This window comes from Orbicella faveolata, unplaced genomic scaffold (assembly GCF_042242905.1).
Source record: "Orbicella faveolata isolate gen_17 unplaced genomic scaffold, um_ofav_v1 contig_34, whole genome shotgun sequence".
NCBI lineage: Eukaryota > Metazoa > Cnidaria > Anthozoa > Scleractinia > Merulinidae > Orbicella > Orbicella faveolata.
In genome coordinates, this window is record NW_028301563.1 from 26,900,270 (window position 1) to 26,918,187 (window position 17,918).

Below are 17,918 nucleotides of genomic sequence, written 5' to 3' on the forward strand. Positions count from 1 at the left end.
TCTGACCGCAATGTCGCTTTTTATGCGCAGTGATAAATTGTGTCGTAACATTGTCAAAGTAGGCTTGGGACCACGAAGCGCGGTCAATTGTATCTACAGACTACTTGAACATCTATTGGTGCGAAAACCAATCATATTCTACGAAGTGGGTGTTCTCACCGCAATGTCGCTTTTCATGCGCAGTGAAAAATAAATTTATTTTGTCAAAGTAGGCTTGGGAGAACGAGTCGCAGTCAACTGTATCTGCCGACTACTTGAACAATGTTTCATTGGTACACAACAGCAGAAAAGAAGCAAACGACCAACGCTTGAGATAAGACGAGATAGAACGTTAGGCAAAAGTTGGAGAGAACGTTGATTCTAAATTCATTCAGGCAAAATGATCTCGAAACACACAGTACGAGATGACGTCTTATTCAAAGTACGTGAAGGAACTCAAATATCTAAAACGTGACTAGGAAAAGTGTTTCTATAAATATTTCAGTCCTTATGTATTAACGGAAATGATTAAAAACCAACTGAATAATTACCGAGTTCAGGTCTACTGCATCTGTTTTTTGAGGACTGCAAATAAACAAACTCTATCCATGTGTGTTTTTCGCTTAGCAGTCGAATCTAGTCTAAGTAAAACAAAAACATCTAAACCGATGTTGATGTTGTAAATCACTAAAGCAGTACGGTTATGCACGTTTTCTCTTAGATGAAAGTTAAAAAGCTAAACAACCTGTAAACATTTTGGGAAAGTTTCAAGTTCTTATGGTGTTGACACAGTTCGTGTGTCTCTGTCTAACTGCTGCTAAAAATAGGCTTGTGGACTGATAAACAATTGTCATCTATTGTCTAAAGATGAATACAAGAATAGTCATTCATGCGTTCTAAGCAGAAGTTCATAAAGAAGATAATGAAAATATATGATAATTTAAAATCTGTTCATTTAGAGATGTGCACAAAGATTAATTTGGCGAGAAGAAGTGAAAAGTTCTACTCGTTGTACTCGTTCTTGCACAGCCTATATAAGGTAAAAGCAGAGGCTTTTTGAGCTGTTTCGAATAAAGTTTTTTCTCAATGTTTTGGAAGTTTTAAAAGTGATCTTAGTCCTTCGGCCAAATTTGCTTTATTTGTTTCCTACTTAGTAGTAATAGCTTACGCTCGGTGCGTCGAAATTCACACTTGGCCCTGAAGCTTTGCGGTTTTTCTCTTAGATAAAAGTTAAAGAAGCTAAACAACTTGTAAACATTTTGGCAAAATTTCAAGTTCTAAAGGTGTTGACACTGTTCGTGCGTCTGTGCTCTAATTGCTGGTAAAAATAGGCTTGTGGACTGATAAGCAATCGTCATCTACTGTCTAAGAATGAATACAAGAATTATTCATGCATTCTGAGCAGAAGTTCATAAAGAATATAATGAAACTGGATATCTCAGTGGTAATTTAAAAACTGTTCATTTAGAGATTTGCACAAAGATTAATTTCGCGAGACGAAGTGAAGAGTTTTACTTGTTCTAGATCTACTGGTCTTCAGTGATTTATTAAACTACAGCTGTCCAGCTGGCCTGTTCTTGCACATTCTATGTAGGATAAAAGCATAGGCTCGTTAATTGACCTGTTTCGAGTAAAGTTCTTTTCTCTCCATCTTTTGAAAGTTTTAAAAGTTCTTAGTCCTTCGGCCAGATGTGCCTTATTTGTTTTCTGTTTAGTGGTAATAGCTTACGGATCGATGCATCAAAATTCAAACTTGGCCACGAAGCTTTCCTGTCGAAAATTTCATATATTCTAGATTCTTTCGTCTTGTAATTTCCATAAGAACTTGGGGAACAGGGATGGCGCAGTGGTGAGGGCACTCGACTCCCACCAATGTGTCCCGGATTTGATTTCTTTCCAGTGTCATTATACGTGGGTTGAGTTTGTTGTTGGTTCTTGCCTTGCCCGAGGTATTTTCTATGGGTTCTCCGGTCTTCCTCCCTCCACCAAAACCAACCGATTTCTAAATTCCAACTCGACCAGGATAGAGTACACGCATAAAAACCAGCTAAGGCTGATGTGACTTCCTGTCTATATATTGTAATTTATTTTATTTCGTTAAAAGCTAAGGCTGTAGTAATATACATTATTTTTGTCTCAAGAATCTGAGCGGGCCGGAATCCTAAATCCTCGAATTTGATTACAAAAAATTATAGGAATAACATCGATAGTGTGAACGATAACGCAACCCGAGAATAAACAACATTTTAGGAGTTACGTCACGTGTTTTAGAGTCATTTTTAGGGTCGTAAAGAGTTGCCTTTATGTGGAATAAAACCTAAAATGATCGTGTTCTAGGATAGAAAGCACTTAAGAGGCAAGAACAAATCAAAACGGAATGAGGATCGTTAAGGATGGCAAAGATTAACGAGGACTGCAAATGACGAACTTGAAAAACAAGGCTAGTTTTTACAAGATGCGCAAATCGTGACGTAGCTCCTTTAAAGCAAGTCATGTCCTTAAGCTTTCGTACGTAAGCTTTCTCATTAACTGTAACGTTAACTGTAACACTCACATCTGACACGAAAAAGTAGCCGAGAATTAGCTACCGATACTAACAGCAATTTCAAAAACGAGAATGGGAAGTTCACCCAAGCTTTGAGCCAACTAACGTTCAAATATAACTACATCTGCCTGTTCATTACAATTTAAATTTGTCCTAAATTAGGCGCTTATGTGGCTTTTTAAATGACCTCTTGTCATTCTCTGTAATTAACATGTCATTGCGTCAAATTCGGGATTCTTATTTTTATTTAACGTATTTTAGTTTTCTACTTTTATTTTTTTATTTATTATGATCTTATAAACGATTTGATTGTTTTTTTTCTTTAAAACTTTTTTTTTTTTCTGTGATCCGATCCGTGATCCGATCCGTGATCCGATCCGTGATCCGATCTGTGATCCGGTCCGGTCCGGTCCGATCCAGATTTTGTCGACGCCGCATAATCCTGTCCTTCTCTCGCCGTAAAATTTGAGTCAATTTCAGTCGAGCTTACCTCTCTGATCGTTGCTGTATTTAGAAGAATTTCTGTGGAATACACTCAACGAATTTCCTCGCTTTCTGCTATTAAATTTACGGTAGAAAAGTGACGAAGTAATTTAAAAGCAACGACTGACAGAAATTGTTTTCGTAGTAAAACTTCAAACTTCGCACGAAATTTCACACCGCAAAAACAATTTTGGAGAACTTAACTGGTGAAATAAATGCACCTAACCCAAAGTAGTTCGAAAAAAGTCTGTTTTTTAATACATCTTTCTTTGTCTACTATCTGAGTTACTCGCTCGTTGCCGAGATTTATTACAAATCGTTGGTAGACGGCGCGCAAGCCGATTCAATGCCAAGATTTGCGTAAAGAAACCCATTTGTAATCTGTAAAACCAATTTACTGCAGGAAAAAAAAAAAATAAACATGTTATTTGGCGGCTTACGGTCGGTGCGTATGGTGCAAAAACTGTGACCTCGGGCTTGAAAATGCTGCCCGAGGCCTGCGGCCTCGGGCAGCATTTTCAGGACCTCGGTCACAGTTTTTCACCATACAGACTTTCCAGCCGGCAAATAACACATATGTACCTTTAAAATATAGCAAGATTGCTACCTATTATAGCTGTTATCTTTTCAAAGTAACTATTCTTCACTTTTAAAAAAAATGAAAATTATTCGTTATATTGCCATCTAGTCTATTTCATGGTCCTAAAACAAGAGATAATAAGAAATGGGTAGCTCGAGGTCCTTTTCCATCACCATGAATTCACTTGAATTGAATCGTGTCATGTGCTCTTTAGCGATGAGATCCAGGGGGTAAAATTCGCTTAATCTTGTTGTAGGGTTTGTCTGCTTCCTTTTCAACTTCTCTCTCGCATCTAAGGAATAAAAATAATCCTTTTTACTCTAAAATGTCGATAAAGAACAGTTCTGTCCAGCGCTTTATGTAATACAGTTGTGGCTTCCTGTCCTAACGCCTCCATTAAGGTGGCTCAAAACAGTTTCCAGCACTTAGATTTTGATTAGTCATTTATAACAATTCTTTATCATTTGATGCCACAATCATGGTATCAAAAAACTGCCCAATCATTGGTGAACACGTTGTTTTCATTTTCATGACGCAATAGGTTAACAGAGCAACAGTATGACCTGCTAAAAACATCCTTAATTACAGCTATAAGGGCTTATAATTCAAAAATGGCTCGGTGAAATTTTTTAATTTTATTAAATTTAAATAAGCATGATAAGACGCAACTTTTGGCAAAGTTTTACAAGTCTGTACATAGGGTTCAGAGTCACCTTCAAGTTTTGAAATTTAAGTTGGCTCTGAGCCCTATACACATAGGGTAAATCTAAGTACTGGAAACCACTGGAAACTGTTTTGAGAGGCCTTAATAGGATGTACACGCTTTCTTTTTTATAAGAATATGTTTTATAAGAATATCGAGGTAAAACTTTTTCTGCAATTCTAAGAATATTTTAAGAATAAACCCAAGGCTGAGATTTTGAAAACAAGATAGCTTTGCGTCTAAACATTTATAAATATAGTACAACTATATTTTTAAACTAAACTTTATAAGAAAAAGACTGGCTAAAAAGCAACAAAAACAGCGCCAGCCGTATGTTTGATGCTAATAACATTTTTACGAGAAATTTTATGCGTGATTCCCGACTTCAATACTTGCAGACTGGCTCCAAAATCAATTCAAGAGACACCAAGTACATTCGAAAACAGAAGTGTCATATGTTATAATTTAAGAATATTTACAAGAACTTTTCAGTCTAAAATAGGCAGAAAAATAAGAATATTCAGCCTTGACCGGAAAAACGTTATTTTTATAGAAAAGAGGTCAACTCGTTGAGAGGGCGAAGCGAAACGTATCGCAGAGCTGAGGGAAGAAAACTAGAACTAGGTACGAAATAAACTACTGTAAACTACAGTACTTGTATGAAAAAAAAAAACCTAAAAAAAATTGCCAACCTTCCGCAACGGTAGCAGCCGCGGTGGCCTTTGTGCCGCAAGCCTTGTGCTGCCACGAAGCACGGCTCCATTAAACAGAGAAGCAGCGAAAATACAAGGAAGAACTTGAACCAATGCATGGCGATAACAATCTTAAATGGTCTTGCTTGCTAGAGGCTGCTCTGAAATAAGAAATGTTGAGTTCGTTATAGTTGCGGTTAAGGCTTCTAATCTGACTAAAAGAATACATATTTGCTGCCACTCCGTTCGTGAACATATCAGTATCTCGAGCTGCAAGTCACTCCGCCAAAGGTGTTAGTTTTCAGCTGGCTACCAGTAACCAAGTTTATCGATAGCCACGGAAGGGACCCGTGTGGGCTTACTTAGGAAAAGCATTCGAAATACACTGATACTGCAAGCGAATCCTCGAATTTCTGGCTATCAAATAACCAGTTTGAATGTTAAAACAAGAAATGTCAATGATCCAAAAGAGAATTAAAGCATAACCGGAGGCTGATGGTTTAAGGTCATTCCTCACATTTGCATTGCGCATCCTTACTGCGCATAATTTATGGCGTCATTAGCGCGCGCTCGTGCACGCGCATATTGAAAACACGACGGATTTGCCTTGATATTGAGCTCTGTCAGTTGAAAAATGGCTTTAGCTCATCAACGAGCACGGGCACCCCAATTTTTTTTCCAGTCAATGTAATCAACTAATCATAAGCTTTGCGTGAGAAAAGACTGATCTAATTTCTATTGCTGAAAATTGAATAAATAAGAAAAATAGCAGATACACTGGGGTTTTTTCTATTTTGCAGTCAGTAACCACGTCAAGAAATTTGGTTCAAATTTTTAATCAAGGATTTAGCTTTCTGCCTGAATCAAACTTAAAATGTTTATTTGTGTCCGACACAATGTATTGACTGTAGTTTAATGCGTGTTCTTATAAGCCTGGGTTCACAAAGATTTTACGATTACTGGGAATGTGTTCTTATAATAAGCATTAAATAATGCCAAAATGGGGCATTTTCAATGCCACACTGCTCCTTAATGAGCATGGGCACCCCCCTTTTTTATTTCAAAATTGAAGTTACCATATGACAAATATTCAGTGGACAAAGTTTGACGAAAAATCTATTGTCACTTTTATTTCAGAGGAATTACCTTAATGTAAATTTCCATCACCACGGATTTATTTCAATGGAGTTGTGTCATCTTCTACTTAGCTAGCGGGTTATAGTAGGGATCGAGTGATGAACCTTTTGCAGCATCGAAACCAGCATTCGTTTAATCTTGTTGCTGGGCTGACTCGCTGTCTTTGCAACTTCTCTCTTGCATCTGGGGAATAAATAGAATCCTTTTCAGTGATCACAAGACTGGTAAACAGGCATTGCATGATCAGACGCTGATCTGTGCTCATTGCTAAGGAAGAGAATCGAACACTGGACGTCCGTGCTTTCCATTGAACCAAAAATTCCGAAATTTTCGACGCGGGGACAAATGGCACGGAAATTTACAGGGAAAGGTTCCTAAAAATCCGGAAATTCTTGAATTTCCGAGAAGCGAACCATTTAACCGAAAATGAAAATGAAATGAAACTCAAATGAAAATCAAATGAAAATCAAATGAAACGGAATTTTTTAGTAAAATCTCTTTAAAAAATGTGGGTATACCTCAAGAAGTTACCCTTTTTTTTTCAGAAATAATGAAAATTCGCAGTTTTCCTATTCAGCGTTATATTTTAGTTGTTCTGGTCGCGATCCGGGGGAGCGAGTTGGACATCACACGCAAAGATGACGGCGACGCATATTCCAAAATGGATAAACATTTTGCTTTAGAATCTTGACACTTGCCTGTCGAGGAACACAGCTAGATACGTCAACAAAGCGTTTAATTCCAATAAAATAGTATGCCCCTGTGATGTACTTGTTTGTTTTTCGTTTTTTTTTTTTCTTTTTTTGCATAGGTTGGCTAAGAAATGTATGTAGCTTTATAACGAGTGCAGAGCCATTGTACCACTCCACATTTAAACCCTTTGTTTTGGGACGTCTTCGCTGTCGTTGTGGTTTGTACAAGGTCCCTGCTGCATGATTTGTCAACGAGTTTTATTCAAAGCTAAAGTGATCCTGAAACACAGAACAACTCAGCACGTGAGACCACTGTTTCTATTTGTTTACCGGCGCAATAAAGTACGCGGGATGTTGGGAGAACACGAAAAAAAACCTTGTAAATCCTGAGCCGTTTGGCTATGTTTACTAGTTTTTCGATTGTTCTCTCGAAGTGCCGCGTATCGGAAACCATACATTTACCGGTATAAAAGACGATAGGTTTTTGACTAATCGGAGCGCGCGTAGTATCTCAGTTATTTTATAACTGCTAATAAAAATAGGAGGCGTTGCCAATAGCCCTTTTCACGGTTAACTTTGTCATTTGCATTACAATAAAATCTAGCGTGTATGTGAGGCAACTTCGGGCTACTTTGTTGTTTTAGGCCGAAATTGCCTCGCATACACGTTGGATTACATTGTAATGCAAATGAGAAAAATTAAACGTGAAAAGGGCTATTTTGATATATTTAAATTTTAACTTGCTCCGAGGCTTGGGGGAATAAAACAAAATAAATTAATTATTTACCTTTCAGCTTGATGCGACTACGTTTGTTTGTTTATTCCTCAGAGTCTCGGAGACAAGTTAGAATTTTAAGATATCGAAATTAGCCTATTAAGACATTGGAAGTTATTGTATAAAGTGAAAGTTGAAGAAAAGTCTTTCATATATTCATGACCATTCACATATTCTGTGCAGAAGTTTATGAAGAAGACGATGAAGAAATATGGTAATTAAAATAATAGGTACCCAAAGGGTACATGTGTTGGATACCTCATTTGCATTAACGGACACGAGCCGATGACAATAGTGTGGGATACCACAGGTATCCCACGCAAAGAAACTGTTCAGTCAGATATGTACAGAGACTAATATTGTGTACAAAAACAAGTGGCAGGTTTTATTTGTTATAGAAGTCTTCAGTGACTTACTAGACTACAGCTGTCCAGCTGACCCACTAAACCTCTCAGTTTCCCTCCCCTTCCACGTCCTGAAAAACTCAGAAGTGAATGGAAGCGGCCATGATATCCACATGGTTTTTTTAGAGAGAGGCCACATTTAGCTTGTATGAAACAAAAACGATGTGAAATGTTTCACTGATTAAGTTAAAACTGAATGGAATGTCTTGAAATTTTAAACGTTTGTTTGGTGTGTGCCTCGGCACCAAATTTTGTTGTTTCGTGCCAACCGGTGTTAGCATATAGTTAGTGGTAACTAACTATGGTTTGAGACAGCTATGTTTGACAGAATTGTCAGTTTTTGCCTCAAAATTTGTAAAAAAATTACAAGATGTCGGATTGAGATTTTTAACTAACCTTTTCCTCTATAATTCCACTACTGGCTCATATTTTTCTACAGTGATGTGATGTTATAAATTCAAGTTGGTGGATTCAACACCGCGACTCAATAGTTAAATCTCGACCTCAGGGCGAGGTTAGGGACCGGTCATTATTTATCGTCGGGAAAAGGGGAGGGGAGGGGGGGGGGGGCAGTCAGTGAATTCTTGGGGATCATTTGATTCTTAGGATAACAGAAGGGGGGATAAGTCATAACTGAGAGCCCAAAAGGGGGGCCGACCGCTAAATGCCACTTGCCCACACAGGCTTAGTGGACGGTTATTTGGCACTTTAAAAAGTAACTTAGCAGTTTCCAAGCACTTGGGATGGTTAGATTGCTGGTATGTCAACTGACATCAGTCACAAGGTAGAACGGCGGAATTCCACCAGCTGTAAAATCAAATGTAGCTGGCCACCTGTTCCGGTTATTAAAACTTGCGCACACACAACGATAACTTAAGACATAACAGACTGAGACGTTTCAAGAGGAAAATAGTATTTGAAAAGGTGAATCGAAACAGCGCTACCTGCTACGTCTAATTTTATGATCATAAACAACTCTTTTTCCGTAACACTAGGCGTACGAGCTTGGGGGTGGGGGGGGGGGGTGGGGGAGGGGGACTGCAGCCCCCAGCTACGTAAATTATGTAATTTTTCGGGCAAAAGGCTCATGATTCGGGCAACGACACTTAAGATAAAGCATTACAAAATTACGAACGAAGACCAAGACTTTGGTTTTTGTAGTGGCTCTGAAAAGAGCCTTTTGTACGCTACGAGTCTCCTGTGGCCAAAAGAAGACTCTTTCGAAGTACGTCTAGCAATGCCTCGTTTCGTTATTAGAAATTCTCGAGTATATCGGGACGCTCGTGTCGAATAGAGTCCCCAGCTTCTTGATCACGTCCAAACGGTGCATTTTGAAACAAAAATGTCGCTGAACGAACGCCATATCAGGTGCCATGAGAGGAAGATCTTTTCCTTTTTCATTGAGTAAGCAAGCTTTCAATAGAACTATTTTTGGGGGGGAATTATAGTAGTTCCCTTAGATGTGAGCGCTGTGAACGGTTTTGCTTTTCATGCAATTTGAGTGCGTTTGCATCCCGATTTCACTGAACTCTCACGTATTCGGGCGTTACGTATATGTTTTTCGGGCAAGGAAGTCACAGCGCCCCCCCCCCCCCCCCTTCCCCGCCCGAGTCCGTAGGTGCCCGTACGCTTATGCCCGTCTTTGCCGCCCTCCCAAATGCATGAAATCGCATCTTTGGTAACCTACAATGTCAAAATTTTCCAGGGGGCATGCCCTCGGACCTCCCTAGGTTGGCTTGGCCCTTCGGGCCTCGCTTGCATTTACGCCGCCAGTTATGCTTTATTGGATGCCTGTGAAAACTTCTGCTAAGAGCCCTGATCAGATATCGGGATCCAGACTAGCAAAAGACACGGACCAAGAGACTGCACCATATGGGGGGTTCATTATACTGTAAGTAAATCATAGTTAGAATAATTTCATGTCGCCGTTTAAGGTCTTAAAAGCACTAAACATACAACGTCGAAAGCTGGATGTGTGTGGGAAGGCATGGGACAGGGAGGGGGGGGGGTATCACGACATTTATCAATAGCTATGAGGGGGGATCACTTCAATAAAATAGCATTTAAAGGGGGATCAGTTAAATGTTACTGTCTTTAGCCGAAACTCTTCCGACCCCCCTGCAGGTGATAAATAATGACCGGTCCCTTCGCCTCGTTAAGCCTCTATGTTGTTAGGGTAAGGCTGTTTAGGAGTTGTTCGACGTTCACCAAAAACGTTACCTATCAAAACAGTTGCTTAAAGTTGCGCTATTTTTCAAACTTGCATATTTATTTAAAATCTATCTCTGAAACCATTTGTTATTATTTGTAGCAAAGCCTGGTAGTTCGCAGTCATTACCAAGAACGTTGAATTTTGCTCTCTTGTCCATGCTCCCCCGCCGAGAAAAACCACAACTGTTGCGGAACCTGGGCCCAAATTACCAAATCTACTCAGGCTTCAGGCGCCATTTTTGAAGAAACCTTCATAGAACGCTTCTTCCCTCATTTGAAACTCCATTTTGCAGCAAGATGATGTAAACCAGTGTGATTATATCTGTTGCGTTACCTATTACTGGATGGAAACCGATCCAGATTACGAGTTTGAAGCTCCAAAATGGTTCGACTTTACAACAGATTTCGAGGATGAACTCAACGACGATTCGAAGTGAGTGTAATATTGACGAATCCAAATGTGTTGATGTCTTCAATAAGCTTTACACACGGCTTGCATTTTATTAATGCTCGTCAGTAAGCATATGAGCATGTCTGAAAAAAAAAAAAATTAGGAGCGAAATACTTAAAAAGGAGATACAGAATTGAATTCGTTGCAACCGTCGTTTTAAAATAACATCCTTCATGAGAGAGTAGTGTGTAGCTTAACTCCTTTTGCCAGTTTATCGAACTCATTGTGTTGGATAAAATGGTTTGATCATTATAATAGCCGGAGATTTTGATGTTTATGGGAAAATCGATTAATAAGCGAGAGCATAATATAAGCTTAATCAATCGAACAATTGTGATGACCTTGGTAAACGTAAGCTATAATCAACTGCTTAGTGTTCGTAATACGAGCTTTAGTTTAGTTTTTTGGATGAGGGAATTAGTTTGAAATGAACTGTTATTTAATACATCTACATGCACGAGATGCTTGATGCTGTACAGTTTATGTGGTTTAGACGCATTTCACTGTACTTAACAATGAACTAATTACGAAATAAAAAACACGTACCGTGTTTCTATCGAGTTAGAGAAACACGAGTGGAAGTTTGGGAGAAGGACAAATGCTGTGGGAACACGAGCCACGGGCGAGTGTTTCGAGCTCTCGCAAACTTTCATGAGTGTTTCTATTACTCAATAGAAACACAGAGAACATATTTTCTATTTCTTTTAGAAAACAATGGACGAAAAAAAAAAAGGGAAACAACTTGTTTACTTTGTTCATCAAAATGTAAATTCTCTTTGCTCGTGCCATCATTACGTCAACAGCTTGTGCTAGCTCTGTGTTTCCATCGAGTTATAGAAGCACGATTTTTAACCAATCTTCCCACGCAATTTCTTAGGGCTGTTTTCTAATGCAACATACTGAGGTGTTGTGGTTAAGCTTGGTACAATTCGGTATTTTCCTTTGTTTCATATGCATTATAGTACATTACATACCAGACACTAAAACAAATTGTACCATGATAAAAATTGAACCACAACATAATATTATATACACTTTATATAAAAAAAAATTGATTTTTTAAATTGCCGACATGAAGCTGCTTTGAAAGCCTATTTGAAATGAGCTACTCACTGTCAGAAAAATTTGTAGCTAGCTGACGTATTCGGAATAATTAATAAATTAATTAATATATTAATAAGTGTGAAATGAAAAGAAAAAAAAGAAAAAAAAATAGATTTCATGTTGCCGTGTGTCTGTTCATTGATAGATCACAAAATAAGAACGTCAAAATGTAATAAGAAAAAGTGGCACACCAGGCGATAGCAGAGTGTGTCAGTATTTTTTTTTACCACATTTTGACGTCTCCTGTGAGCTATTACTGAACAGACGCATGGCAAAATGGAATCTATCTGTTTTATACATAAAGAAACAAAAATTGTTAATGACATCGTCTATGCATCTGTCAGGACTCCAATAGATCAAAAATAAGAACCAATAAAAGTTCAAGAATAATTTGACTGATTATGTATTATATATAATTATTTTCTATTTCTGATAGCCAAAATGATTCATGGTTTGAGAGAGCTCACCCACTGCATGAACCAAGAGATCCGTCATTTCACGATGGAACCACTAAACCACTGCTTACCACTACAACCCAAGTCACCAAAACTGCACCTTCAAGCTCAAAGCCACAGGCCAACAAAGCAAAGAAGAACTACAGCAGTAAAAAGTCATTAGGGATCAAGTCAATCCGAACTCGACGAGGACAGCATGATTGTGCAAACAACAGGGAGAGCAGTGGAATGGGGCTGAAAAATGGGAAGTCTAACAAAGCTGAGAGACAGACTTGTGTCAAAGATGGGAAAAAAGATTCACAAGGAAGCAATACAGACGATGGAGACACCCCTGATGAGATTAGACACAAAAAGAAATGCAGTTTTACACCACCATGGACAAACTTGCCAGGGTCTCTCAACAAGACAGGTATGTCAAAATGTACAAAATCCTGAGACGTTTAGAACTGATTGCACTTTGCTGAAAAATACAGTAGGATTACTAATGTACATGTACATCATCCACTGATGGTCAAGTGATTATAAGATTGTCAATGCTGTTGACTGGTACATACATGTATTCAAAAGAGTATGAAGAGTAAGAGAGTTAGACTCCCATGTACAGGGCAGGAAAAAAAAACATTTGAAATACAGTTGCCCAGTAGGCCAGTACACTTCAGTTTCCAGTTGCCCCCACTAGAATATTACTTGCCCAATAGGTGTGCCATGTTCATTCATTGTGTCAGCTATTAAAGTGTTTTATTTATTTATATATTTATTTATTTATTCCTTATCAACTAACAAGACTACTGAGGCTATTAAATTTCACTTGCCTACCGGACCACCAACCTTCCATTTTCACTTGCCCAAGAGCAAAATTTACTTGCCCCGGGCAATTGGACCTGGGTTCTTTCCTGCCCTGATGTACACCTTACTCCCAAGGAAATCCCTTTCCAGTTAGTTGTAGATCACTACTGTGTTTCAGAAATCCCAGGCAGTTTAGAAATATCCAATTCTGTGGATTTTAAGCTCATGTGGACAGTCCAAGGACTTGACATGCATTTCAACCTTCAGAAAAATTGTGATCCACGTATGGTGACATTATTTGCAACAGAGTTATCTCCGCATGTGGATGCTAATTTGCTTAGTTTTCTTTACAGGAGGAGCATCACATGTAAACAAGAGAGAAGGAAGTGACAGCTGCTTGAGCAATGCTGCTGTCTTTTCACCACAGCGTGTGGCTGGTTATCAGTCTCCACTATCTCCTGCACGGGTTCGAAGTCTGAAGTACTCTTTGGGATCGCCCTTGTCGCCTAAAAGCTCATTACTGTCAAAGGCTATGAGTGGAAGTTACAACCAAGCTGGTCAGTATGGGAGGAAGAGGAGACTTCTTCCAGCCATCCCTGATCTGAAACAAAATCCGGTTGGTACCTCAACTGTTTCTTCTACCCCCAGTGGGTTGCCTTGTCAATTAAAAAGCGAAACAGATACATGCAACCTAAGTGATGATCAAATGGAGGTAGACTACAATGAGGCAACTTGTGGTGTTTCCAGCAAGTCGTTACGAGCAACAGAGACTCAGGCTATGGATTCAATAGCAACTCAAGAACAACATAACAATCACTTTAGAAGAGAAGATAAGCAAAGACCTCTTGGGCTTGAAGCCATACCGGAAAACTCTAATAGCAAAGGGAAACCTAACTGGGCTTTTGCATCAACAGAGATTGAAAGGCAAAGGACCTTGAGGAGTGAAACAGAGACGCCCTCCAATGACACAAGCCTGGAGGCATTGCTAAAGCAGCACAACAAGAAGATTGCTGCTGCAAGGAGCCAGTATGATGAAAATGGACGCAAAATCAGAACTGCAGAGCCCAACTTTTGCCCTGCTCCTTCACACAAGCAGTCATCTTCATCTGCTTGTAAAAGATCAACATCATCACTGGAGAAGCCCACAATCGCTGCAAAGCAAAAGCGTCGCTCATGTGTTGCTCATTTCACACAAAGTGAAATGACAAAATCAAAGACTCAATTGAATAACTCATCTCTTACAAATAACAAAGGCAAGGATGCCGTCAATAAACAAACAGTGAAACAAAAGCGTCGCTCTTGTGCAGGTGCCCTTCAGCATAGTGGACAAGTAAGCAATGCTGACAAAGAGTTACGAGATTTAATTGCTCAACATAATTCCAGAGTCAATGCTAAAAAAACCTGACATCTTAAAAGTTATCCAGTTTATAAAATATATAAATTTATTAATTAATATATGAACATATAGTATCATGTTACTATTAAGTAACAATGATTGTTGTTGCATATAAAAAGCATATTAATCTAGTTATTCCTTTGTTAAAAGAGGGAACTTGCTACAAAGCCTGGTAAACAGAGCAAACAAAGATGCCAAGAATTGTGTTGGAAGGCCCATAGACCCTATTCAAAAATGGCTGCCAATTTAAAATTAGTTGAGCTAATTTTAATGCCTACATGTACAAAATGATTTTTTATTGGCAATCATTTATGAATAGGGTCTATGTCTGGGCACAACTTCTTGTTTTGCACTCATACATGGATCAAGTGTTATGTAACCAAAACGGAACCTCTATTGGTTAGTTCCTCTGACGGAAGAGCCTACAGCATTCTGTTCACAGTCAAGGCCAAAAAACAAGTAAACAAACGTATACAGCAAAGAACCATGTCAGGCTTCATAACCATTTCCCTCTTAATTAAGCTATTGAGTGTGGTTAAATGTGGTCTCTGTTAAGTTTCATGTAGCATTGGATGGAGTAGACTTGTGAGACTGTGTATACAAGACAGTGTAATTTAATTCCTGTATATACATGTACATTTGTATATATACATTGTATCCATCAGTAGACTACCAAATCATAGATGCACAGCACTTGGTTTATACATATACTATTAAAAACAATTATTATAAGAACTGTTAATGTTAAGTAACAATCTACTAGGAGAGCCCTTGGCAGTCCCATTATTGAAGAGCCATTCCCTCTGCTGCTTTGAAGTACATTAACTAATTTTTATCTCTGGATTGACTTTTGTCTGAAATTTTGTTGTGGTCATATGTGAACATTGGCTGTCTGAATACCGAGTGGTATACATGTAGTCTTTTAAACTGAGGCACCACTTGGCTTAGCCTCCCACACAGATGCTCTTATTGACTCAAGGACTCGTCACATGTTCCTTCCCCACACTGAGCCCTAATAGCATCTTTGTAGGAGGTTGCGCTTGACTCAGGGTTGGTACGGGTACTAGAAAACCTGGAAAGTTCTGGAAAGTCCTTTTTTCAGGACTGGAAAGTCCTGGAAAAAGGCTACTGGTCCTAGAAAGTTCTGGAAATCTGTTAAATTCAAGTAAAAAAATATGAAATGTATGACAGACAGTAAGGAGAATTAACATTGAGACCTCAGGTGTGAAAAGGTTAATGTGAATTTTAGAGTCCTGGAAAAATCAATCTGAGTCTGGAAAAGTCGTGGAAAAGTCCTGGAAATTTTTTTCTGGAAAGGGTACGAACCCTGTTGACTTGAGTTTTGTTTGCTATTAAACTTAATTCCGTGAGCATTTATTAGCAAAAAAAAAAAAGAAATAATGTTCATTCATTCATTGCTTAACTTTTAAAGTGCCTATTATACTAGCTGATATGTTCACAAGCCATTTCTTGATGTGCCTGCAAGGGTGATTTGAGGTATAACATTAAACAATAAAGGCTTGGGTGTCTTAGCTCTACTGTTTGAGAGCCTCTTTGTCAAAAGAAAAGTTTAATAAATAACTTGATGTTATGGTCTATGAATAGAGCTTTTCCTACAGTGGCAAAGTTAGTGTTCAGTGAGACAGAAATTCAGTCCTATCACTATCTTAACTGGCATGCATGTAACAATCTTTTATTAAATTTATCAAACATATAAAGCAGAATGGATGTTAACCAAAAAAAGAAAATAAAAGTATTTTATAATCATTCAGTTCATGTTCACATTGGACTTAAATGACAGATTTCTCTACCATTTCATAAACACTACCTCAGCTTATGAAATCGCTACCCTATTATTTACCTGAAGCCTGCAAAGGTACCCCTTTCGGACAGAGGGTCCCCGTATAGGCCATTATAGTGTGCACCCCTTCTGTGTCTAAAGTGCACATTGCAGTATAATGTGCACTCCACCCCAAGCAAAAACAGGACAGGAGAGGACGTGGGCACGGGATGATGGCCATTCTCGTCCCCAGTGCTACTCGTCTTAAAATAGCAGGACGTGGGTGGGGATGATGTCTCGGAAAGTCAGTCTTAAGACTCCTAAAATCTCAGACTGTGCGTCATTCTCGGAGACCCCGGGGCATGACCGTCTGGGTATCTTGAGCTAAAATGTCATGGAAGGCCTTTGTGGAGTATGGATCGTTGCTGGTATGGGACATCACATGTCCTGTTTTGTTTTGGTTTGGTTTGGTTTGGTTTCTGTCGCCTTGGGAATTTTTCCGCCCTACATTACGAGTACCTCTTTCGCTTAGTCCGTCGTTGCGTAGTCTACTTCCGCCCAGATCTCCTCATACTTTCCGTGAGTAGAGTCGGCGTTATACGTGGTTTATACTGGTCAGTGGCTGTCTTTCGAGACGTCACGATTACGAGGCTACGTCTGCCATTTTGAAAGAGCAAAACTCGGTTGTTACTGAAAATGTCTTTATTGAATAAGAAAAAAAAGTCTTTTATTGGAGTACCTGCCCCTCTCGGATATGTACCTGGCCTTGGAAGAGGGTAAGTATCGAATTAAGGTTGCGACAAAAACTTGATCTTTCCAACTGTAGGTTTTTGCACGAGCTTATATGACCTCCCTGCTTTACGATCATTATTCTAACTTCTACTATCTAGTCTAATCTTGTTTTCATTTTTGCAGTGCGACAGGTTTCACCACTCGTTCAGATATCGGTCCTGCTAGGGATGCTACAGATATAAGGTGAGAACTTTGCTTGGTGGTTTATGAAAATTTATCAAGCCCATCGTATTTTCCGGTGTTACGTTTTCGACCCATGCATGTTTTGTCATAATTTTATAAGCCACACACTGTCATGCATAATTCGCCTTCCATTCAACAAGCTGCCTAATTTTAGTAAGTGCCCTTGTCTGGTAAGGTTTCCCAAGTTAAAAACAAACACCCATCTACCAACTGCACCTTTATGCATGCAATGTTTTATCTTCACCTTACCTTCTGTTTTGTCTGGGTGAAGAGTAAAATTTAGACTCTAGTGGAGCGCTCTTTAGGCCCCCTCATGAAGGATTGTTCAATATCATCGTGATTTACAGATGTACCTGTTGATTTTGCAAACTGGCTGAATTAATTATTAATTTAAATAGATAGTATCCAAATTAACAGGTAATTTAAACAGTTTTGAGCCGAGTATAATTAACACGTAACACAAGTACATACAGTGAGTATACATCCTACATGTAATCCAGTTTGGAAATAACTCAGTTACTGAATTCAAAATCTTCCTCTGGGCTGGGTTGTTCAAAGCCCGATTAACCTAACCCAGGATTAGCTAGAACTTTGATTTGAGTTTTGTAACTTTTTGGTGAGGTTTTCTGTTTATACTGTTTGTCCTTCAGTATTGAGCTTGACTAAGCTTAAACTACACAAACCGTAAGCAGTACAAAAACATTTTTATGTAAGAAAAATTAATACTTTGGTTAACTTTTAATCCTGGGTTAGTGTTAACCGGCTTTGGA

The 17,918-nt window shown here is 38.8% G+C and overlaps 2 protein-coding genes across 2 annotated transcripts in view; both read left to right on the forward strand.

Annotated features, from left to right (window-relative positions):
* Nucleotides 1–10,327: 10,327 nt before the first annotated feature.
* On the forward strand, nt 10,328–16,146 carry LOC110055372 (uncharacterized). The gene is made up of 3 exons (XM_020761757.2): nt 10,328–10,634; nt 12,193–12,620; nt 13,351–16,146. Exons 1-3 carry the CDS (start codon nt 10,546–10,548, stop codon nt 14,400–14,402), a joined length of 1,569 nt encoding a protein of 522 aa, XP_020617416.2. The 5' UTR covers nt 10,328–10,545; the 3' UTR covers nt 14,403–16,146.
* A 436-nt stretch (nt 16,147–16,582) lies between these two features.
* Nucleotides 16,583–17,918, forward strand: part of LOC110055425 (pre-mRNA-processing factor 6-like) — a 30,601-nt gene continuing 29,265 nt past the window's right edge. The window contains exons 1-2 of the mRNA XM_089270653.1: nt 16,583–16,949; nt 17,089–17,148. Coding sequence (XP_089126779.1) covers nt 16,870–16,949; nt 17,089–17,148 — 140 coding nt within the window. The 5' untranslated portion in view covers nt 16,583–16,869. The remainder of the gene's footprint in view (nt 16,950–17,088; nt 17,149–17,918) is intronic.